Here is a 24,507-nt window from a genome sequence, read left to right as displayed (position 1 = left end):
CATCCTAGGAGGATTAATTAGATACATCTCTTCACAATTTGGTGTCTGACACTCCATCTTAGGAATGCCTTATCACAAGGTGTTAATTGGGGCCACTCAGCCACTTACGTTTCTATTAAACACTGTGAGGGACTTTTCACAAGTACCAGGTTCTTTTTACTGTACGGTGCAAAAATATACAGGACTCGAAATAGACTGGGGCCAGAGTCAGCTTTATCCCGGCGGCCGGGAGCATTCTCGGGCTTTCTAGAGGGCGGAGCACCGCTCCGAAATTCCGTCGCAGCTCCCAGGACCTCAAGGTGCCTTGGGGGCGGGCGGGGCGCCGTCCGGGTTGGGGGGCGCTGCAAGCCCCCCCTCCCGAGGCTGAATCTGCCATCCACAACAAATACACAAAACCAGGTTTCGAGCTTTCGCTTCTAGCGTCGTAAAATTCCGGGCGGCTTTGGCAAAGCGCTTTGGACAGACACGGTCACAGACCCGGGGCAAGAGTCCTGGCCCCCGAGGTCGCGGGCGGCGGGGGAAGGACTCGGGCGCAGGGAGGGTGCGGGGAATGGGAAGCTGGGGAGAGGCTCCCGGCGGCCTTAATTGGGCGCGGAAGAGGAGGAGGTCCCGGCTGATTGCTCGCCTCCCAGCAGCTAATCCTCTTAGCAGCTGCATTTCCGCGCCACGCAGTTTAGCAAAATGACCCTCCCGGCAGACCTTTACCCCGGGAGGGTCAGGAAGGGGCTGGAAGGGTTTGCAAGCTGGGCCAGAAGCCGTCTGCTGATAAGCCTGGCGGGACGTCTGGCTGGGGGACAAAGGGCCCTCCGCCCCACTCCTGGGTTTAACTTTTCGGCGGGCCCGGGGCTCAGCCGGGGGATGCGGTGGCCTTCGCCCTCCTGGGGAATGAGCCAAATAAACGGAGCTAGACTCCGGGCGAAGCGCTCCCCGGACGCTGTTTGCAGAGCGGAGCTGCACGGGACGACCGGAATCCTCGTTTGTAAGTGTCGCGCCCGCCCCTGGCCCGCGGCGTCCCCGGCGTCTCCCGCGTCTCCGGCCGGGTTTGCCCGCAGCGCCCGGCCAGCGGCTGCCGAGGGAGCGGCCCGCGACGCCGGCGGGGGCGCCCGGGGCTCCGCGTACCGAGAAGCCGCAGGTTGCAGCCGACACTGGAGTTGTGGGCGGCCCGCTTCCCGCCGCGCTTCAGGGACCGGTAACCCGTGGGCGCTCAAGGGGCCACGGGGTTTCCCGGGGAGCCCACGTGGGTCCGGGGATGGGCGGCCCCAGGAGAGCCTAGGAAAAAGCCCGGAGAACCAAGTGGTCGCGGGCCGAGGCGGGGCCCGGAGTCCAAGGGCCGGGAGCTGAGCTTTTCCAGGCCAGGTTAAGCCTAGCAATGGGCAATCCTGCATCTCTGCAACCTCCCCTCTCCCCCCACCCCCGCCGGCAGGCCCAATACCCATTGTCCAGACTTCCCAGTGGGGTGAGGAAATAAACCCATTCATCTTCAAGAAAAAAAAAAAAGAAAAGAAGATAAACAAAAGCAACCCCACCCCCTTGTGACTACAGTGTCCACTTACAGATTCTAGAGCCTGGGGGAGAAGGGGGGCGGGTAGGGGACTTAGTGTTCATGCTGGAGGGGGTGGAGGAGGAAGCAAAATGATTTTCAAAACAAAGATTAAAACCCTTAGTACAGAAGACAGCTCTGCCCGTTCCCTTAATGAACCACATTTATTAAAAATGACTAAGACTGTACATAAAAATCCAAGGTATCTAAAAAGCCTATAGGAGCTGTGGCATCCGGTTTTAGTTTCTTCACATTATCGAGCTGGGTAGAGGGGATGGCAAAGAAAGAGGGTGAAGTAGGAGTTTTCATTAAACACGTTTCAAGTTAGTACAGAGTAGCTGAATACATTCTTAACTATCTAAGAAGTAAACAGAATATTCCCCAATATCCCAGATGATGAGAGAACCTATCCCCCTGGCCCTGCAACTGCTGTCGGGTGATTTGTGAATTCTTTACAAAGCCAAAGCACCAGTTTTACATAATCTCAGACACATAAGGAGGCTATTTGTACAATATATCCCACATTATTCTACAGTGGATCTAAGCACACACAAAACTGTACACTTTAAAATTCTTCTTTTTTTTCTTTTTTGGCGACTCCCTCGCCTGCCCTCTCCTGAGTCCTACTAGCCACCCCAGCATGTTAGCAGAGGCCTAGCAAGTGAAGCAGTCCTGAACTAGGGGCAAACATGGCTTGCTGCAAAAGCCTAGGAGGAAATCAGTCAGGTAAAGCCAGCACCTTCACATAAGGTTTTTCTCACCTCCCAGGCCTAGCATCTTTTGCCCCTAGCAGAAAGTAACAGCAAAAAGTCCCCCGTTGAAGCTTAAGGCCCAGCCCTCTCTTCCAGAAGCAAAACACCTTGCCACTCTGGGATTCTCCTTGCTTACAGATTTACAAATAGAAACGAGAACCGAAGCTTTTGACCCATTGGCTAGCGCTCAGCACTCAAATCTTCACAGCCCGATTCTCGGAATGTTTAGTGCCTCCAATAAATAAATCCAGAACCTCAAATAACCTTCGAATTTTAAAAACGCTTTACAGTCCTTCATTAATTTTATTTAAAAAAGAAAAAAAAATGGCGAGGCTCATTTCAGTTACCTGCAGCAATCAAAAAGCTTTGGTACCTTCTTTTAGAGGATTGCACAAAACGGGATGCATCGAGGTGGAATGCAAACGTCTTTTTGGCAAACCTAGGCAAAGAAGACAACAAAAAAAACACCACCAAGTCCATCTGCAAAAAGTGAGCTCATTTTGACGAAGTTAAAATAACTCTCTAGGGAGTTGTGTAAAAAGCATAATACCCCCCCATGCCTTTTGAGGTGTCTTTACTGTACTCTTCAGCGTTAATGTCCTCACACTTTATGGAGGGCGAATTTTCATTACTAGAGGTGCTAGGAGACAGCCGCCGTCGCTTACAAGCACTGGTGTATACCCCCGAATCATTGGAATCGAGAGACTTGATGGAAGGGGGTGTCTCTATCCAAGAAGAGCTAATTTCTTCTTTGACTTTCTCCTTGGAGAGCTGATCTTCAGAGAACACAGGGGGGCTTGTTCTGGAGGTCCATGGGAGTCCAGCTGCCATTTTCCTCTGATAAGAACCCCGACCACCCCAGCCTGCCATGGCAGGGAAGGTTGGGTCAGGGTAATACCCCAGGGCGTGGGACGTCTGGAGGGGCAAGGATTTAATACCATAGGGGAGCAAGGTGCTGGAAGTATATTCAGACTCATAGGAACCGATGTCTAGTTTGTTGGTCCCAGGTTGTTGGACAGGCGTGACAAGCCACCGCTGGGGAGGGTTGGCCACCTCTTCGCTCTGTTGGGGTGAAAGGAGGCCGTTGGTCTGTGGCACGGTTCTCTCGCCATTATAATATCGGGCTTGAGGTAAAGTGTTGACAAAGGGCTCCGGGAAGAAGGATTGAACGCCGTACCGACCTCCAGGGACAATCTGATGGGATCTAGGAGAATCCGTGGGAGATGGAGTTAACCTGTCATTTTCTGAAGCGGTGTACATGCTACAATATAAAGAGAAACACTTAAAAAAAAAAAACCCTAATGTTGTCCCCAAATAACCACCTCCCAGAAATCAAAAAAGCTCACATAGTAGGCTGTACTGGGAGCACTAGTCTGCTGGAGTGGAGGGATGGAGGTAGGAGATGCACTGGTCTACTTCAGCTGGACTGTTGGCTCATACAAAAAAAAAGTTTCCTCCCAAGCTCTAGGTGTTTAAAATATAGAAAAATCTGCCTTTCCAGGTCCTAGAACTTGGAGAACAGTGCAATTCTCCTTTGTCAGTGTCACAGAAGGAATGCTGGCTATGGTGTTAGAAATCCCACATGTAAATGGTCTGTTGGGGCCTTACTGTTTAATGTTGTGAAAATGACATCCTCTTAGTTTTAGGTTTTTCTTATGTAAAATAATAATAATAATAATAATAATAATAATAATAATAATAGAAAGAGTAATAATACCCAATCCTAAGAGGCAAAAAAAGTGGGATCAAATGAAAGGCATATAAATGCAGATTATGAAAATTTCAAATCGCCACTCAAATGTTAAAAAAAAATAGCTCCTCATTTTAGAGCCCTTAACATTGCTTTAGAAAATGAACAAAAGGGACGCCTGGATGGCTCAGCAGTTGACCGGCTGCCTTTGACTCATGGAGTGATCCCAAAGTCCCACATCAGGCTCCCTGCCTGGAGCCTGCTTTTCCCTCTGCCTATGTCTCTGCCTCTCTCTCTCTCTGCATGTCTCTCATGAATAAATAAATAAAATCTTTATTAAAAAATGAACAAAATCATTCCATGAAAATTCCAAAGCAAGATTAGCCATGGGGGGGGGGGGTGCGCAAAAATAAAAATAGGTGAAAATCCCAAACAAATGTGAAATCTCTTCCTAGAACGTTCTCTGGGAAGTGTCTGGTTATATATGTCCTGTTCAAAGACGACCGTGCAAATATGAATAAAAGCTGCACTTACGAATCGTAGTTGTCTCTGAAGCCTTTTGCAAAGGGGTTATGATCAATCTTTAGTTGAGTTATCTAGACAGGGGAGAAAAACAGTCGTTGAGTGCTTTGTCACACTGGATCTAGCTGTAGAGATTCTTGGGACGTTTAGGAGGACACTCACATCGGTGTTTTGGTAGGCAGTCACCGCAATGAACTGCGTTTCGGAGAAGGTAAAGGTCTGAGTCTTTGAGGGCTCATTCAGATCCTCCACACCATCCTCTGTCACTTCAACAATGTGCAGTCGGGGTTGGTACTTGTGTAAAGACTGTAACACTATCATCTGGAAGTGATACAGAGAAAGAGTTGCCAAATCCAAAGAGTCTCTTAGATATAAATCTTAACAAACTACACGTCTTGGAATGGGACTCCTGCTTGCTCCCCCACCGACAGTTCCCTTGTTCTATAGCCACTTTTTAAGATCTTATCATTGCTGCTTTTGAAACTTAAACCCTAGCTAGCTGGGTATGCGTGTTTGAAAAACACTCTTTTCTCTTAGTTTACAAAGTCTCCCGAAAGACTTTAGCATTTCTTCTCCTAACAGTCAACTCACTGTTAACCGAAATCTAGTAAAAATGAGAAAGGTCAAAAGGGAAAAAAAAAAAAAAGGTCAGAACTAGGTAAGCAAACAGGTGACACCTGCAAATATTACAAATACAGTGAAGAGTATGGAAACTTGTTAGGAAAGAGATCTATGGCCAAAAGACACCCCGTCCTCTGTCACTCTACCTGGGTGTTGTTGTTATTTGCGCCTTTGTTATTGGTGAGTTTTAATTTCCCAAAGGAAATCTCCTGTCTCATCCAGTGGGAACCAGTATTAGGAGACTCTGGGTGAACATACATTTTGTTGCCTAAGAGAAAATGAAACAAAACACAAAACCCAAGCAGATAGGGCTGATTACAAATGGACATAGGGGAGGGATGTCTGTTACTTCTGGGCAAAGATCTGAGAGATAGTCTTCTGGCACAAGGCTCCCCAGGACTCTGCTCTCCACTCTCCAACTAGACTCCACTGACAGCCCTCCCAGGGCCCCTGTGCTCCCTGCCTTCAGTTGACAAGGCAGTCCTCTTAATGCTACCTCCAAATAAAAATGAGAGCCACCAGGAGATGTCTCTTGAAGGTCAATTTGGGCCCTTCTAAAGCTGGAAGGGCAACATCTCTGATGGAAAGTGGCTGGGTTCTCATGTGGACTCAACCTTGAGCAAGGCCTTCTCAAGTGAAGGTTAGAGTGTCAGGAGCCCTTTCCACTAGAGCATTTCATAGGAATTGGTGGGGGGACTAGGGTCATGGTTAAAAGTATCCAAGTTTATACTGGTAGGCAAGAAATGTGACTTGGCAGTTCTCTCCCACTCTCCCCGTTTCAAACAATCAGTATCAAGCAAACTCAGACTAACACCTCTAGGCCCCAGACCAGGGTGGAAAGTGTTGGATTTAAATGAATTTTTTGAGTCAGGGGTTCCCCGCCCGCTCCTCCCCTGCCTGGGCCTCCTCTCTCCTCACCCTGCATGTTACTGTCCGCCTTGCCGCAGGTCACCCACTTGCCCCCCTGGAATCGCCAGTGGTTGGGGTCCGCCAGCACCACCTCTACAAACACGTTGTAGTGGGCAGTGGGATTGAGTCCGTTTATGTTGAAGCTCAAGAAAGGAAACATGCGCCTGTGCAAGGGAACAGAACCAGGATCAGCGATTTGAGTCCAGATGCCTGAAAGCAGGCCAGGTCTGCCCGCATCTGGGGTGGGTAGGCGGGCGTAGGACATTTAACAGCCTACAGGAAGAACCGAACACCGGTACAGAAAGGGGCCCTAACTCTGCGAAATACACCAGTTGTCAACTCTTGGAACGTGTCTGTTTTCTGAAACCCTTTGCCCCAAAGTCAGTATCTCCCAAATTGAGGTGCTACCACACCTTCTCCCCACTCAAGTCCTTAATTTTTCTACCAGGATGTTAAAAACCATTCTTTTCTTCTACGTTTAAGGGCCAGAGAACAACATTCAGTTGTTCCTGTTAAAATTTTTGAATTGTGCTCGCCAGGTTAAAAGCTCCCCTCGAGCGCCCCTCTCCCGGCACCCACCGCTCACTTCAACCATTCGCACCCACCGTTAGCAGTCGGATGGGGATCAGAACTTTCTCACGTCCCGAACCCCACCAGGTCCGGCTCCAGGGCCTGCCTGACGCACTGCCGGACCAGCTAAGCCTCTGATGCCGCCTCCCCCAGGCGCCCCACGGCGACTCCGGCGCCTAAAGCTGCGGGAGCCCCCCTGCTGCGCTCAGGAAGCCAACCTTTGCGCCTCTCCCCCGCCGCGGCTCCTCGCGGGTACGCGGGGACGGCTCGGGATGCCGAGCGGGCGGTTCTAGTAAATCCAGCTTTGTGGACAAGCCCCGATTTCCATTTCCGCCTCCTCGCCGGTCCAGATGAGGGTGACGGGAGGGGAAGGGATGGGCGGGGGCGCAGCTGCAACATTAGCGCCGTGCACAGAGCTGTGCGCGGGCCGGAGGGACACCCGACTGGAGGTGCGCGCGGGAAAGCGCCCTCGGAGCGTAGCGCTGGGCGAACGGGCACCGCTCCCTCACCCCCGGCCTTCCCCGGACCACGCAGTCACTCACTCAGTTGTCATTCACCTCGGGGCCCCTCCGCGCTGCTCTCACCTGCCCTGTTTCGTAATGATCATCTCGGTTTGGTGGCGGTGGAATTTGAGCCACAGAGGCCGGTTGCACAGGTAGACGTGGGCACGGAAGCCGGAACCAGGAACCCCCAACCCCCCCAGTCCTCCGCAGGACCCCGCGGCGGCCGCCCCGGGGTACGGCCCGTAGAGCGGGGCGCCCTGGCTGTACTGATAGGCCCCCGGGCCGCCGGCCCCGCCGCCGCCGCCTCCCGCGCCGCTACTCGCGCCGGCTCCGGGGCCGAACTGCGCCCTCCCAGGTGGGCACACGGCCGCGGGGAAGCCGCCGGGGGGCAGCATGGAGCCGTAGGGGTAGCGCGCCCCGTTGGGAGCAGGGTACACGGATCCGTGGGGCGCCGCGGCCGCCGCCTGGTAGGGGAAGAGCGAGCAGGGCGCGGCCAGCTCGGAGCCCTGAGGCCCGGGGGACTGGAGGTAGTAGCGCTCCGAGCTCAGGCTGTCCATGGAGTACCGCGCGGTGGCGGCGGCGGCGGCGGCGGCGGCCGCGGCGGCGGCGGCGGCGGCGGCCGAGGGCAGCTCCTCCTCCCCGCAGGGGGAGCCCTTGCGGCCGTCCGGGGGCCCGGGCTTGGCCACTGCCGCGGCGCTGGCGAAGGCGTCCCCGGCGTCGGCGTCACTGAGCATGGCCGCGGGGGCCCCCGCGCTGGCGGCCGTGGGCTCCCCGCTCCCCGTCTCGCACGCGAGGCTGCCAGGGAACTTCTTGGGCGCTTTGTCTAAGTCCAGCCTCTGGGGCGAGGGGGCCGCGCCAGGGAGGTGGCCTGCGCTCCCGCCGCCCCCGCCTCGCGCACTCTCCAGCGGGTAGAAGTGCGCGCCGGGCAGGTTCACCGAGCTCACCAAGAGCTGCTCCCCTAACTGCATGCTTTGCGAAGCGCGGACGGCAGCTGGCTGCTTCCTCTCCTCCCGCGGCCTTAATATAAAGGCAGGATGGGGGAGCCAGCGCCCTCTTCCGAGGGGAAGGTAACTTCCCCTTCCTCCGGTGCTGGGGCTACCCACCTGGCCGCACGCGGGCCGCTAAGGCGCGCGCCCGCGCGCCCCGAACACAGCGCCCTTTCCGCCGGGAAAGCGCCCTGGGTTTGAAGGCAGGAGGTGGAGGTTGACCGAAAAAGCACTCTCCTTTTCCTTCCCCGTCCTTCTGGCCTCTCTGGACCCCCGGCCTCCTCCGCGCTCACCCCCCAGGAATAAGAAGATTTAGATCTCTGGCCCTATCCACCCACCAGCGCTGCTATAGCCTTTCTGCCCTTCTCGACTGCCCAAGTGCGGGTCAAGTTGACCACTTGGAAACTTGCAGCCTGTCATTGGCTGCTTTATATATGTGCGGCCAGGGAGGGGCTTCGCGGCCCCACAACCCGGGGGCTCTCCCATTGGCTGACGGAGGTGACACTAATTCAATTAGGCATTTACTAATTGGATCATGTCGACTGCGACTTTCTTTTCCTTTAGGCCTTTTTTTTTTTTTTTTTTTTTTTTTTTTTGAGACTGTCCTACTGTGAGAATCAGTCGTGGTGTCCGTATTTTGCTGGAGTTTAGGGGAACAGGGTTTGGGGTCTCCTTAGCGGGGTCCACTGCTGGCACAGAAGTCATCTCGGCACTCGGAGAGGAGGATGCCGGGGCGGGAGCAGGTTTTAGAGGCTGGCACGAGAAAGGCTCTGCAAGCCGAGAGCTTGCAGGAGGCACCGGTCCCAGAGGGTGGGGATCTGGGCAAGCGAGGTTTCTCTCCACACCAGGAGTTGTAGCTTCAGGTACACTTTCCTCCCGATGGTGGGAGGCTCCCAGGCCTTCAGCACACAAGAACCCCATTTTGTTCGGTCCCGCTCTTTTACTTATCGGGAAGGGTTCGTGAAGAAGAACCTTGCGCTCGGCTTTTGGGGTTCCGGGGTCGGTGAGAGCACAACGTCATCCTTGAGGACCCAGCTTATGAATCAGAAGCCCGGGTGGGGTGGGGCACTGGAGACACCCTCATCCTCACGCCCACACGCCTGCTTTCAGGAGGCAATCGCATTTGCTCCCCACAATTCAAAATCCACCGCAGCTCAGTTTCCCTGAACCTCGGATTCCCTCCACACAGCATCTTCAGCTGGGCCTGGCACCAAGAGACAAAGGTTCCCCAGCAGCAGTGCGGTTGAGATTCCCTGCGCCTCTCCTCTGCGGCGCAACACAGAAGGTAGAATAATTAGTGAAATAATCAGTTTGATATTGAATCAAGCCCTTTTGCCCCAGCTGCCTGTTTCTCCCTTGCGTTTCCGCAGACAGTAGAGTCAAGAGTGGTGCCGTCTTATTTTATTGTTTTATTACCGAAAAGGGGGGAGGCACGTCTCATTGCGGATAAGGAGAAGCATGAATATTCGCTGTTAATAAGCAATTACAGACGCGGCTTGTAAGCGCTCCGGGAGCGCATTTTCCGGCTGAGATGTTGGGACTCTGCTTCCCCAACCGAACGCGATCACACGGGAAACTCGTAGCCCACAACAGATGAGGCGGCCGCAGGATTTGTTGAGGGCACACGCCAGTGCAGAGCGCCTCGAAGCCTTCCGACCTGGGCTCAGGACCGCAGCAGCGCCAGCCGACATCGGCACGTCTGGGGTAGAAACCGAGACGGTCCGTAACACACTCGGACGCTCCAGGGAATTTACCAGTTTTTCGGCGGGGGGGGGGGGGGAGGTGAAAACCGGGGGTGTGAGGTTGTCAGGGTCAGGCCACAGTCAGTGGAGAGCGAGCACATGAAGCGAGTGGGCCGGGCTGCGGCCCCGCAGGTCCAGGGCAGAGCAGCCCGGGAGCGCGTCCCTGCAAAGTGGCCCAGAGCGCGCCCTGCCCAGCGCTCCTAGCATTTCGTCCTGCCAGTAGAGTTCGGGTTTGACGTGGCTCCCCGCTCTGCCCACCCGGCCATCCACTCCCACCTTGCGCCTTTTGTTTTACTTCGACCCATGGAAGTCTGGGAGAATTGAATTTTTCAAGTACTTTGTGCGTTTGAAGACTTCGTCATTTCCAAAGTGATGGGGAGTCCGCGGGGGGTCCCGAGAACCGGAGAGGAAGGGGCTGCGCGGTTCGGGCCGCTCGGAGACGTAGTCCGGGTGTGGGGAACCTGGTTACACGACTCGGACACGGGCTTCTCCACGTTAGGCTGGACCTGAACCGCACGCGGGACGTGTGAGGGAAAAGTAGGGGTGAGATCGAATCTCACATTATTTGGAGATAGGGTGGCTGAGGGTAGATACCAGTTTTGCGCTTTATCACAGAGAGAAAGCGGGCTTCGGTGTCCCTTCAGACTGCTTTCGAGGCGGCCAGGGAAGCGCTGCGCGTGGCAAAGTGCCATCGCAGGCAACAGGCATCGTTCCGACCCACTCTGGCGCAAATAACGCGGGCCAGCTGTCCCCCGCGCCACATCAGAAAGGGTTGATTTTATTCCAGCCCCAGAGCAAGCTCTGAAAGCGCGTGGGTTCATTCTGAGTGCTACCTAATTATTAAATATATACACTGTATGTGTGATCAAGATTAACGTGGACTCTTGGCGCGGGAAACTGCAGTTTATATCTCCTCATCTCCCCCGATATATCTATTATTTTACCCAAACTTTAACACATTTGACAGATGGAGAAATAAAGAGGAATTCAAAGAGAATCCAAATCCAAGCTGCACAAAACTGCTCTGAAACCTGGGATTTGGGGAACATGGAAAACATATCCATGATTTATATTGCATTTGTAAGTTACAAATTACTTTTTGACATCATACAAAAAGCACTGTGTCAACTAAAGATGATTTTTTCCCCCCCGACAACATAAAGAAATCTCATTGTATTGTATGGTTTTTCCTGTATTGACTAATTGCATTATCATTATCGTCACATATGGAATATACTAATCTAAATGCCTGAAGAGTTATAGATGAGCAAATCTGTGATTTCCTACTTGGAACGGATTTTCTTTTGCTGGCCCAATTTTACTTATAATCAGAGAAAGAGACATAAAAAATATTTTCATGTATCCCAGCCAAACTTTAAAATCCATGCACTCTTTTCCAGAAATAGGAACAGAAAAGAAAGCTAAAGCAGTGGCTTCAGTGAACATGTCAGGCAGCACCCTCCTAAGATTGGGTGGGCAAATAACAGCGCCTTCCAGCCTGTTTGCTGTTTGATTTCAATTACACCCCAAGCTTCATGAAATCCAAATGAGACATTTATTGAAAGGTGCCTGGTTTTATGTGGCTCAACTGACAGTGTATTGGAATACATTGAACAAAAACATCAACACTGGGGAGGAAACGTGGAGACCCCTTGGAACCCCAGACCCAAATGCCGGCTGGATTAACTCAAATCTTGCACCTTTCAGCCTGAGCTGGAGCAAGCAGCACCCTTTGAAGGCTACCAGAAAGCCCAGGCCAAGCCTGTGTGTGAGCCTATGGAAGATCTTTATGCTCTACTGGTTTAAGCGATCAAACCAGCTTCATGCCACCATCTCATCCTGAGAACACAAAGTTATTGCCAACCCGGGGCCAGGTGACCTCTTTACCCATCTCTCCCCACTTAAAGGTAACCACTATCGGTACATTCTTTTAAGAGCAACACTGAGAAGCATTTTGCTAGAACAGGAGTATTACACATCAAATACATATGCATGTATATAAGTTACAGGGGTGAGTTATAGATGAGTGCAGTGATATATGGTTTTCCTCCTGCCCTGCCCCCCCCTCCACACACAACCAAGGGGGCCCATATAAATGTCCCAATAAATTCTATTATTTTCACCCCCACTAAAAATGTGTTATCAAAACACCGTCCGTGTTATTCAAACACTTTGTAAATTCTGAGCAGACTTGCTGCCGGTTCTCCTTTTAACCCTAGGAAAACATTCCAACATTACCCGGTCACCAGCGCTTCGCCTGGACTCTGGGAAAACGTCAATGGGTGTTTTGTGGTGAGTTGGTCCTTTAACTATTTATCTATGGCCTTTTCTTTGTTGATGTTACATTTTATTTCACCATCTCAGGTTAACTCTTTGGCCCTTTGTTCTCTGCTGGCCAGACCTGCCACCTCCACTGCGCTTTGCAAAGGGGGAGGGAGCTTTCATCACGGTAAAGTTGTTCGTGTTTCACTTTTTTTTTTTCTTTTAAAGAAAATGTCCTGTAAGATAAAACACTTTGGCAAGGACAAGTAGTTTTGATTCTGCTGACAACAGCAAGATACACCCACCAACCCAGTTTCACTTTTATAAGAATTTATATTTCACCATAACGGTGAAATAGACTGATCACTTGCTTTAAAAAAAAACAAAAACAAAAACAAAAACTCGCCAGTTCCACAAATGTGTGAGGCAAAGGACCTTAAACCTTAAACTCACTTTATTTTTTTCAAACAAACATGGAAAATTTAAAGTATTTTCTGAGTTATCAATCTATGTCCTTAGATTGCTAAGAGCAAATATAGTTCACTGGCAAAATCTGAGGAGGTGGGAGAATCGTGAAAAGAAAGTTAAGAAATATACCCAAAGTTGCTCATTATGAAAAATAACTGATGTTTTCTTAAATATTGAATCAAGAATCTTTTCTTATGAAAGTATTTTTTAAACTGCAAATGAATTCCTGGATTTCAGTGCTGCCTTATCATTATTATATTCACATTTATGGAAGTACATAGATTTACATAAATACAAGAAAACCATGTGGGAGCAAAGTAAATGAAGTAAAATATGCTCAGAAATAAATTATGGGGCTGTTTGGCTAATTATTGCTACATTAAAATACAAAAGGATTATACAGGGTTCCACCTGTTTTGCTTACTTTTGCACCCTGAAAGTCCTGACACTTAGTAGCGGTTCATCTGTTAACTGAAAGGAAAGGGTTACTAAACCAGAACAGATAAACTAGCTCAAGGACTGTCAGGTCTCAGGCTTTATAACCATAAAGACCAAAGTGAAAATGCTATTTTCTCCCATTAAAAGAAAAAAGATAACACAGATCTTCCTAAGTTAATGGACCTGACATCTTTATCTTTTTAAGACTTCTTAGGACTTAAAAAATCTTTTCTAGACCTTTTCTAACCAAAAGTTATTACATTATTGCATGGCTTTTCCTGTGTATTTCAAAGTTGACCCACTTCCACAGGAAAATAGAAAAGTTAGTGCTGGAATTGCAGTACAGCTGTTGATGGCAGCGAGCAACATGCAGCCAAGGAGAAATATCATCTTGAACATAAATCACCCGCATGTCACTAAGAGAGCTGACAGGCCGAGCCTATGGCAATGGATGTTTCAACAGAAGGCACCTCTATGGTACAGGTGCGGCAGGATGTCTTACACAACAGGTGGGCAGGATCCGATCCTGTTGACCAAAGCTTCAAAATGACCAGGCAGCTGGAATCTCCCATTCAGGCCCCCAGTGAGAAATGGGGAGAGGGGAAATCTTGGTTGGGGAGTTACTCAGCAGAGAGCTTTAAGCCGGTAAGATAACCGGGGAAGAGAGGGGGAGGGAGAAAGAAGGGCACCAATGAGATCATTCCATAAACTAAGAGAAAAGCAGAATGTTCTATGCAGAATTGTATGTACTTGTGGTTGTACCTATTACTAGCTTTGTGAGTCTGGGTAAGCTCCCTAACCTGCCTCCAAGGTCCAACTTGTAACAACAGCATACAGAATGTAAAGCAATTAGAACAGCAAAAGTCTTTCCTATTACTCCCCATCACGCTTCTGTTGAGCTCTCTTCTTGCCCTCTTCTTACTAGATACTGGGGCGAAATGAGGATGCCTAAGCCATAGTCTTTTCTCTTCCAGGGATTCCCATGCTACTGGGGGAAGGCTAGGAACCAACAGGTCAAAAGCAACACGAACTAGAAGTAGCAAGCAGGATTGGGTCAGTTAGAACCTGAGGGGAGAGTCCCCAGTTGCTGATAGAGCTTCTTTCAATTTCCCCAGAACCTCCTGGGATGGAAGGGGTGGGGGAGGGGTGGAATCCAGGGCCCTCCCCTTGAGCGCGGCTGGAAAGGTGCACTTCAAAGCGAGGCGGCTGGGGCGCCCTAGCCCGGGTGCGCCTTCCGCCCCCTCCAGGCTCCCATTAGCATTCTGTTTTTCCCAGGCCTCCTGGCCCTCCCGCCTCCTGCCGGGATTTTGCCGTTCTGGCCGATTATTTGTCAAAGAAAAAAAAATAGGGTATTTAGCTCAGGTTTTGTTGTCCACCTACTAGGTTAAACGCCCGACCGCGAAGGAGTTGAGTGAATGGTCGGATGCCTCCCGCAGGGCTCTCCCTCCAGGAGAAGGCACCCTAAATGGGGAGGAGGGGGTCCTTAAAAGCACACCGTCTGGATCCGCTCGTTGGGGGGGCCCTGCGGGCCTCAGTGGAAGCATCTGCAAATTGAGAGGACGTGAGCAAAGCAAGATCAACCGTAGAGGGCTGCTGCTGAGGAGGGCCCCAAGTCCTGGTCAGCCTGGACCGCTTAACCACTTAGCAGGGTCCGGGAAGGTCCGTGGAACCCCCTCCTCCCAAAGATTGCAAGGAGTCCACAGGAAAGGAATTTCCAGGGGGAGCAAAGAGCATCTGGAGTCATTACTTCATCTACTTGGGGCCGACTTGTCTCAAATAGAGCTGATCCTCCAATCCAGAGCCAAAGGAGGAAAATAAAAGCAGCAGCAGCTGACCATAGGCCAGACTCCCTGCTTTATCTCTGCGATCTTTTAAAATCGGCACCTTAAAATGTTTTTAACAACCCATTTTACAGAGGGGTAAAGTGTACTTGGAGAAATGAAGGCCCTTGCCCACAGGCACACCGCTAAAAATGGTAGCCCGGGTTTTCCAATCCTGGCGGTCTGAGCTGCGGGGCTCTCAGTTGGAGGGGTTAAGGATGCGTGAATGGGGAGGGGTGTGGGGCATTGTTTTCTTTGAGGGGTTTGGCTTCCAGGTAAGTGTTGGAATGGGAATCCCCTATGAGGGAGGAAGAGAGTGGATGGCACTCGCTGGACCTTTAGAATGAGTCTCTTTTATGGAAGCTGGGCCCCATAACTCTACTTTAAATACCAATCCTGGGTTCAGGCTGGCATTCTTGCTTGGGACTTCTCTCTACAAGCTAGGGCCGGGCCAAGTCCTTGGTGTACAATATTCCACGTAAACCCTCGCTACCTCTTCACGGAGGTAGGTGCCTTTATCATCCCCATTTTACAGATAGGAAGGAAAACCGAGTTTGAAAGAGAGAGAGATCAAGTAAATTGCCCGAGGGCATACAATTTGGGAGTTCCTGCTCCGGCGGACCTGATTGCTGGGAGGGCAGTGCTCTTTGCCCAGAACACTGAGACCTTTAATAGAAAACCGAGGTTTCTGGGCTCGAGCTTTGGCAAAGGGGCGAGCCACAGAGCGAGCAGTGGCGAGCGCTGCCAGTTCTGGCCCCCCTGCCTGTCGCGTTTCCTTTCCCTTTCCCCTTCCCAGTTACCCGGCGCGCAGCGCAGCGCCCAGGCCACGCGCTCCAGGGCTGGGATTGCGGGCGGTGGGGCCTTCCTGGCTATCTGGCGGACGCTCAAGCCTTTCATTTGGGGATGGGCGGGGAAGCGAGGCGGCCTCCCAGGTCGGTCTCTCCAGGCGCGCCCGGCCTCTGCGGCCGCCCTAACCTGGCGACACGCAGCCCAGGGACCGAGTCCCGCCCTCAGAGAAGCAGACGGAGTCTCTCGGAGCTGGGAGCGCGCAGCGAGTGCCTCTTCCTGACGCAAGATAGAGCCCACCCACGCCCCGGTGTGTGTGGCCCGAGCAAAAAAAAAAAAAAAAAGTCAATTCCAGGCGGGGCTGAAACCGAAGCTTCTGCGCGCCAGGCGTGGGTTCTCGGCTTCTGCCCCGCTGCAAGCGCAGAACTCCTAATGCACTCGGGTAGCCGAGCGCCTCAGTTTCCCCTGTCGCTTTCCCCGCAATCACCCGGGCGCCTTGAGTGATTACATATGGGAGTGTCCCACATATTTCTGGTCTCCGTCTTTGCCTTTTCACTCCGCGAGCCTTTCTGTCTGTATAATGGATAAGCCTAGAAGGCAGAGGCCAATTTGAACTTTCTTGACTTTACCAACCAGAGATAAATGTATATACGTATTACATAACCATATTGTATGGTTTTATAATAAAATATAATACCTTCCACAATAGAATGCGTTATATACAATACCATACAATATATAGCACAATATAAAATCTATCAATCATCTATCTCTATATCTATCCATCCATACTTGCGTAAGGCTTTTAAAAAAAAACTCAAAGGCCACCAGGTTGCATCGTCTGGCACACACCTTGGCCTGACGGCGAGCACGATTAATTTCTTGTATTCTCGGGGCTTATTATACGTTTTGCACCAGCAAGTGTGTGTATGCACCCGAGTTCCTCTTCATCTGTCCCCCACCCATCTGCACGCTTTTATAAGCACTCTTCAACAACTTGATTGTTTTCCTTTGAAAATACGCCTTCAAGTTAGTTCCTGGGGAAGTCGGAGTTTTTGCAAGCTCAACACACCCCAGGGCACAAATGACCCGAAAAGCTTAAGTAAATTAAATTGGTGTTTGGGGGCTTTCCCTGCAGCTGCGCGCGCCGACGCCGAGCCGAGCCGAGCCGCGAGCCCCTGCGAGGCCGAGCGCCTGCTGCTCGGAGGCCCCGGAAGCGCGCGCGGCGGGAGGAGCGCTGGGCACCGCGGCAGGCGCAGCGCCCCCTTGCACGGCGTGCGCGGAGCCCCGCCTGGGCCTCGCAGTGGGGGCTTTCGTGCCTTTGAGACCCCTCATTGTTCGTACTCTCAGACCCCAGAAGCAGGTAAACAAGCTCTCGGACCCTGCCCCGTGCTCCCGGGGCTCCTGGGCGGGGGAGCGATCTGCTAGACAGTCCCAAAGCTGATCAAAGAGGAGGACCTGGAGGGGACCGTCGGCCGCATTAACATCCCGCCTGGCTGGGCTGCGGGGGGCGGGGATGCAGTTGGGTAGACGCAGGCCAGAAATCGCGTGCGGCCAAAGGCCCAAGAAATGACCCAATCTGAATTACTCCCTAAGTCCCCTCAGGCTGGGGGCGCCCAGGTGGCTCAGGCGGGCGTCGGCCTTCGGCTCAGGGCATGATCTCAGAGTCCAGGGATCGGTCCCCCCGTGTTGGGCTCCCTGCTCCACGAGCAGCCTGCTTCTCCCTCTTCCTCTGTCACTCCCCCTGCTTGTACTCTCTCACTGTCCCGGTCAAATAAATAAATAAATAAATAATCTTTTAAAAAAAAATCAATCAATCAATCAATCAGTCAATCCCCTCAGGCTTAATGGCAACTCTTGAGTAAGCCAAAGCTCTCTATGCTTCTTAGAAGATGCACTGTGAGGCTCAGCTTCTAGGAGGGTGCTCTGGTGCGAGACTGTATGGACGGACAGTGTTGACAAAGATAAGCTTCCATGTCTTTAGAAGCTGGTGGGAGATACAAACATAAAGCAATTAAGAAAATATCAGAAAATCATCAAACAGGCTAATGCAGTGGTTGCCAATCTTGGCAGAATCACCTGGGGAGCTCTTAAAAATCCCAATGCCCCCGTAATATCCCAGGAACAATTAAATCAGGATATCTGAGAGTGAGATGCAGGCATCAGTAATACTGGAAAGTGTCTAAATGATTTCAATATGAAGCAAAGTTGGAGAACCACTGGGCTAATGGGCTCCGGGGTTGATGGAGGTCTTTCTGAAGAAGTAACATTTGATTTTAGAAGGGAAAGGGGAAAAGACTGTGAGGGAAAACCCTGTGCTGGGGTCCTTTGCTGGCTGGTACTCTGGGATTGGCAGTGGAGAAGGGAGAAAAGGCATTTTAAGAGCAGAAAGAAGCAAGTGATAGCTGAGCATCTGGTCACAGTGCTCTGCATCCCTGGGAAGTCTTTCAATTGCCCAGTTCCTAGGGAAGCTTTAAAGATCACTGGAAAATACCTAGTTTAAAATGATTGATTTTATTTCTTTTTTACTTTTTAAAAAATGATTGATTTTAAAACACAGAAGTCAAATAAAGCATGGAAATATTTTAAACATAGAATAATGCCAAAATGCTTCTTCATGAAGTATTTCATAAGGACATCATGAATTCTAAGATGCTATCCATTAACATATATCATTATCTTGTCACTAAGAGAGAAAAGGCCAGCTCCTAAAATTTTAATTTTGTGCTTACTTAAAAAACTGCTTTTTTAGACCAAGTGTTATTTTCATATTTCATTCCTATATACATAAAAGGAAAATAAAAGCTGGAAGCCCAGGTCAGGCTCTCACCTGACCAATAGTGATTGTAAGACATCATTGGTTATAGAATGCTTCTGAAAAAAAAAAAAGAATGCTTCTGGATTTCCAGAAATTAAAAGGTGTGTCCTAGAATTTATGCCAACCAGCATCATCTAATGAGCTCACACTGCTCAATGCTTTACACCTTTTAGTTCATTCAATCCTCACAACTATATGAGGTTGGAACTATTTTTTATTAACATTTTACAAATAAGAAAAGAGAAACATTGAAGGGTAAGTTACTTTAAATCAAACCACTACTAAATTGCAGAGATAGGATGTAAACCCACTGGGGTCTTAACCAGCACACTAAGCTGAGAAAATTGTCTCCATTGAGTCAACTGAAACTCAGAAGGGGAATAGAGGTGAGGGGAAAGAAAAGACTCCAGAGCTTAATTAAGTGGTAGAGTGAGGTCTCTATTTCAGTTGGACCTCAGTTTTATAAATGTTTAGGGATAGAAGCAAAACAACATTATACAGCGAAGAGCATTCATGTCATCCATTAAAAAAACTTATAAGGAAATGATAATCTGCATTTTTCAGGCCATATTTTAAAAATAAACTTCCAAAATTCAAGTGTAGTACATACTGAAAAGTACACATATCCTAAATATATAGCTCAATAAATTTCTCCAAATCAAATGCCCTTGTATAACCAGCAACCATGTTAAGAAATCCAGTTTTGCTTGAACTCCGGAAGGCCCCATGCCCTCTTCTGGTCAGTGCCTGCTAAAAGGTGGCCACCATTTTGACTTCTATCACCATCAATTAGATTCCTCGTTTTTTGAATTCTGTATTAGTGGAATCTTTTTTTTTTTCTCCACCTGCGTGCCTCCCCGCCACCCCTTGCTATATTAATGGAATCTAATAGTGCTTCTTTCATTCAACTTGTTTGGGATATTTGCTCAATGTGATGCATATGATTACATTTGTACATTCTTCTTGCTGTGTAATATTCTATGGCGTGCATATATAATTTGTTCATTCTGCTGGAGACATTTGGGTTGTTTCCAGTGTGGCTTATTACAGAGAGTATTAGTATGAACACTCTTGGACATGTCCTTTGGTGAATATCTGTAGTGCATTTCTATCAGGCCTCTGGGATTGCTGCATGATAGAGGTCAGATCATATATTTTTATTTTTATTTAAGTATTTTAAAAAATTTTTGCTTAAATTCAATTTAGTTGGCAGCGTATTATTAGTTTTAAGAGTAGAATTCAGTGATTCATCAGTTGTATATGACATCCAGGGTTCATTACATCAAATACCCTCCTTAATGCCCATCACCCAATTACCTCATCCCCTCCACCCACCAGACCATATATTTTTATATTTTTATATTTTATTAGATTCTACTTATTTATTCATAATAGACACACACACACACAGAGGCAGAGACACAGGCAGAGGGAGAGACAGGCTCCACGTCGGGAGCCCGACGCAGGACAAGATCCGGGGACTCCAGGATCGCCCTCTGGGCCAAAGGCAGGTGCCAAACCGCTGAGCCACCCAGGGATCCCCTGGACCATATATTTTTAAACAAGGTTTGTAACATTTTAAAGTCTTGTACTGGGAAGCCTGGGTGGCTCAGTGGTTGAGTGCCTGCCTTTGGCTCAGCATGTGATCCTGGAGTCTTGGGATCAAGTCCAACATTGGGCTACCTGCATGGAGCCTGCTTCTCCCTCTGCCTGTGCTCTGCCTCTCTCTCTCTGTGTCTCTTCATGAATAAATAAAAGATTAAAAAAAATAAAATAAAATCTTGTACTATTTAAACATGTCAACTTTTACTTATAGGACTGAATTATAACAGTGCTAGGGAGTATTAAGGGAAAGAATATCATGTTAAAGAAAGAAGGAAAAGATAAAGAAGAGGCGGGAAGGTCAATGCTGATGATACTTTAGCAGACATTTAGTGTTTTGTGTTCTGGTATCCAAGCCCTAAATGTTTATGAATGCTTACACTTTGTCTACAGATCATTGAACGTCCGTACATAAGGGTGTTGACAAAGCAGGCAGGGATTGGGAAGTACTAAGAATGCCAGAGAAAACCCCTCGATTTCCCTCCATCTTATATATTTATGACTCTAGCAATTGCCTCAGTTGAAAATTTCTAGCATAAATGTGGAGGCACTGATACTAGTAAATTCTCAAGTCTCTGTAAATTCTCAAGGTTTTCCACTGATACTTTGTTTTTTATAATCAGCGAAAAACTTTTTTCCCTCTTTAGGATATATGATGTTTGTTTAGGAAAAAAAAGGAATAGTGAGAAAAAAAAAAAACCAACAACCCTGAGCACTTGTAACCAAAGCTCTAAGTAATAACCCCTCTTTTCTCTTTGTGGCTACATATGTACAAACATAAAGCAATTAACCCCATTAGGGTTACTAATGGGTATCTTACCATGTGTCCATCTTATTCGACTTGTTTTTCCAAAAAAAAAAAAAATCCTATTTTATTCAGACATTTATTCCTTCCTCACATGACTCAAGGAAAGGTGATCCTAAACCCAGCATGGGGGAGAGCCTTCTGTAGTGTAAGCCAATCAGTATGCGTTGTTTCAATGGAAATTGCTACTGGTCCAGACTGAGGGGGATAACTTGGAGTCCGTGGTTAGGCCAAAGGTTTATTTTTTCCTTTCACAGTCCTACTTATGTAGGAAAAGGAAGCAAGTAGCCTGATGGCCTCGGGCACCATCGTAGGATAATGAGCGGTATCTCTTTAAGGGACCCAGTGCTCAAGCAACAGATAAGAGAGGCAAAGACTCTGGATCCTTGAGGACTTCTTTGAGTTGCTGATGGTTGGACCTGCCCTACCTTCTGAGATAATAATTAGGTTAATGTGTAAGTTAATTTGAATCAATATCCTAACTTTAACAATTGTGTATCTTTCCAGATATGGGTGGACATAATGTTACACAAATATAATACAAATGTAATATGCAAATATACAAACATTGTTCAACTTTTCCTGTTATAAGCAAAGCCACAATAAACAACCTTGCATGGAAATCTTTACATACACTACACTATTTCATTGTGTAATGTATGTAGTGATCTACACTATTTCATTGGAATGAATCCCTTGAAATGGTGTTATTAGACCAAATATATTTGTATAAAATTTTAGTATACATTACCAACTTACATTCCCAATAAAAATGTTTAAGAACATCTATTTCTCCTCATTCTCACCAACACCAGCTATTACTTACTCTTCTAGTCTTTGTCATTCTGGTAAGGAGAAGATTACTTTACATTTCTAAAATGACTAATGAATTTGTGCATCATGTTTAAATTTAGTAGAGCTCTTTAGATATCACATATATCATACTTTGTAGAGTGTTACAAGTATTTCCCCTTATTTTAGCATTTATCTTTCTTTCTCTCTCTCTCTCTCTCAGAATATGATGACATATTCTGCACAGAAAGTTTGAATATCTTTCTTAATACATGTTAGACTTTAGGTGAACCTGTAGAAAAACCAGACCATCTTTTTTAAGATTTTGTCCAATGTTTTCATATCATGTTTTTTTTGATACATTTGAAATTAATTTTGAAGAATAGAATGGTGGAAATTCATCTTTACATTCTAACAAGTAGCTAATGAGTTGTTTAAAAACCATTTACTGATTAGCCCTAATCTAAAGTGCTTCAAAAAATATATACTACATTTCCATCTAAACTTGGGTATACATGGATGGAACTGGAGGGTATCAGGCTGAGTGAAGTCAGTCAGTCGGAGGACAATCATCATATGGTTTCACTCATACAGGAATATAAGAAATAGTGAAAGGGATTAAAGGGAAAGGAGGGAAAATGAGTGGTAAAAATTTGATAGGGAAACAAAACAGGAGAGACCTCTAGCTCTGGGAAATGAATAAAGGGTAGTGTAAGGGGAGGTGGGCGGGGGGACGGGGTAATTGGGTGACAGGCACCGAGGAGGGCACTTGAGGGGATGAGCACTGGGTGTTATATGTTGGCAAATCAAACTTCAATTAAAAAAGGAAAAGAAAAAAAAGAAACTTGGGTATACTTTTGGGTTCTATGAACAGCATTGAACATTTGGCTTTTTGTTTTAGTGACATATTCTTTTTCTTAGCTTTATAATTTTCCCCATAGCACCAAAATATACACCGCTTTTTTTTTTTTTAAGATTATATTTACTTATTTGAGAGAGAGAGAGAGAGAGAGAAAGAGAATAGGGGAAGGGGCAATGGGGGAGGGAGAGAAAGAATCTCAAGCAGACTCTGTGCTGAGCCTGCATTCAGCCCCAGGAGGGGTGTGGAACCCAAGGAGGTGCTCACTCTCAGGACCCTGAGATCATGACCTGAGCAGAAATCAAGAGTCAGCTTAACCCACTGAGCCACCCAGGTGCCTCTACACTACTTTCTTTTTAAAGCAATTTATTGGCTATTCTCTTATTAGCCAAGAAAGCCATTCTTTTAGATGAAACTTAGAATTGGAGTTTTGATCAGGATTGCATTACACTCAGTTACACTGGATTACATTGAATCTAAAAATTTATTTATAAAAAAAAGATGTCTTTACTAAATAGACTTTCTTTCCAAAATTAATGTATCTAACATTTACTCAAGTGTTCTCTCAATATAACCTGTACATTTTGTGCATGCGGGCTTATATCTTTCTTTTTTTTTTTTTAAAGATTTATTTATTTATTCATGAGAGATATAGAGAGAGAGAAGCAGAGACACAGGCAAAGGGAGAAGCAGGCTCCATGCAGGGAGCCCGACGTGGGACTCGATGCCGGGGCTCCAGGATCACGCCCTAGGCGGAAGGCAGGCGCTAAACCGCTGAGCCACCCAGGGATCCCCTGGCTTATATCTTTCTTGATAAATTAATCTGTATGTATTTTTGTTGAGTATATTGTTACTCCTACTATAAAGGAGATCTTTTATTACATTTTCATTTTTTTTTAAAGATTGTATATATTTACTTATTTGAGAGAAAGCAAGAGAGAGAGAGAGAGAGAGAGAGAGAAAGTATGAGTGCGGAGAGGGCAGGAGAAGCAGAAGGAGAGGGAGAAGCAGTCTCCCTGATGAGCAGAGCGCCTGACAGGGAGCTCCCTGGTCCCTGGGATCAGGACCTGAGCTGAAGGCAGACGCTTAACCAACTGAGCCACCCAGGTACCCCTACATTTTCTAATTGGATTTTATTTGCTATAGTGAAGCTATTGATTTAAAAGAATCATCTTGTTATTAACTACTTTCTGAATTCCCTTATGACTGAGTAGCTTTACATTTGATTATCTTTTGTTTTTTCCCATCATCCACCTAGACATAGTCATAATCCCTCCTCTTTTCTAATAGTTTAATTTTTGAATACTGAACTATCTTTTACAACAAATGTTAAATATTAGTGTCACTAAGCTCTTTTATCTAACTTTAGTGGAATGTTTCTTATACTAAATCATCCAGTCTGATGCTAAATTTTGAATATATATGACAAATGTAGGAATTTAGAATACATTTGAATATGTTTTTGTAAATACATAGTTTGTGTCTGTATTTTGTGGATTTATGCAAATTAAAGAATTTGCCATCTACTCTTAGTATCTAACATAATGTCACATCTTAAAAAATTAAATAAATAGCACATTTATGGGGCACTGGGGGGCTCAGTCAGTTGGGCATCTGCCTTCAGCTCGTGTCATGGTCCCAGGGTCCCGGTCCTGGAATTGAGCCCTGCATCAGGCTCCCTGCTCTCCCCCTACTTGTGCTCTCTTGCTATCTCTGTCTCTCTCAAATAAATAAATAAAATCTTATAAATAAATAAATACATGAATAGGATGTTTATTCAAACGAATTATTTTTAAGGTAAAATTTATTAAGGTATGCTTTATATACAATGAAGATTCACTTTTTTTTTAAAAGGTTTTATTTATTTATTCATGAGAGGCACACAGAGAGAGGTAGAGTGGTAGGCAGAGGGAGAAGGAGGCTCCCTGTTGGCAGCACGACATGGAACTCAATCCCAGGATGCCGGCATCATGACCTGAGCCAAAGGCAGATGCTCAACCATTGAGCCAACCAGGTACCCCT

The 24,507-nt window shown here is 47.7% G+C and overlaps 1 protein-coding gene across 4 annotated transcripts in view; it reads right to left on the bottom strand.

Moving 5' to 3' along the window:
- Positions 1–1,685: 1,685 nt before the first annotated feature.
- EOMES (eomesodermin) overlaps positions 1,686–24,507 on the bottom strand; it is a 36,000-nt gene continuing 13,178 nt past the window's right edge. Inside the window, exons 1-6 of one of the 4 annotated variants that reach the window (XM_038570655.1) lie at positions 8,432–8,570; positions 6,044–6,198; positions 5,272–5,393; positions 4,667–4,825; positions 4,517–4,578; positions 1,686–3,553 (exon numbers count right to left, since the gene is read on the bottom strand). In XM_038570655.1, coding sequence (XP_038426583.1) covers positions 2,815–3,553; positions 4,517–4,578; positions 4,667–4,825; positions 5,272–5,393; positions 6,044–6,194 — 1,233 coding nt within the window. In that variant the 5' untranslated portion in view covers positions 6,195–6,198; positions 8,432–8,570 and the 3' untranslated portion in view covers positions 1,686–2,814. The other 3 variants (XM_038570652.1, XM_038570653.1, XM_038570654.1) reach the window with 3 other exon arrangements.

The sequence above is a fragment of the Canis lupus genome, chromosome 23 (genome assembly GCF_011100685.1).
Source record: "Canis lupus familiaris isolate Mischka breed German Shepherd chromosome 23, alternate assembly UU_Cfam_GSD_1.0, whole genome shotgun sequence".
Taxonomy (NCBI): Eukaryota; Metazoa; Chordata; class Mammalia; order Carnivora; family Canidae; genus Canis; species Canis lupus.
This window is presented reverse-complemented; position numbering and strand designations above follow the sequence as displayed.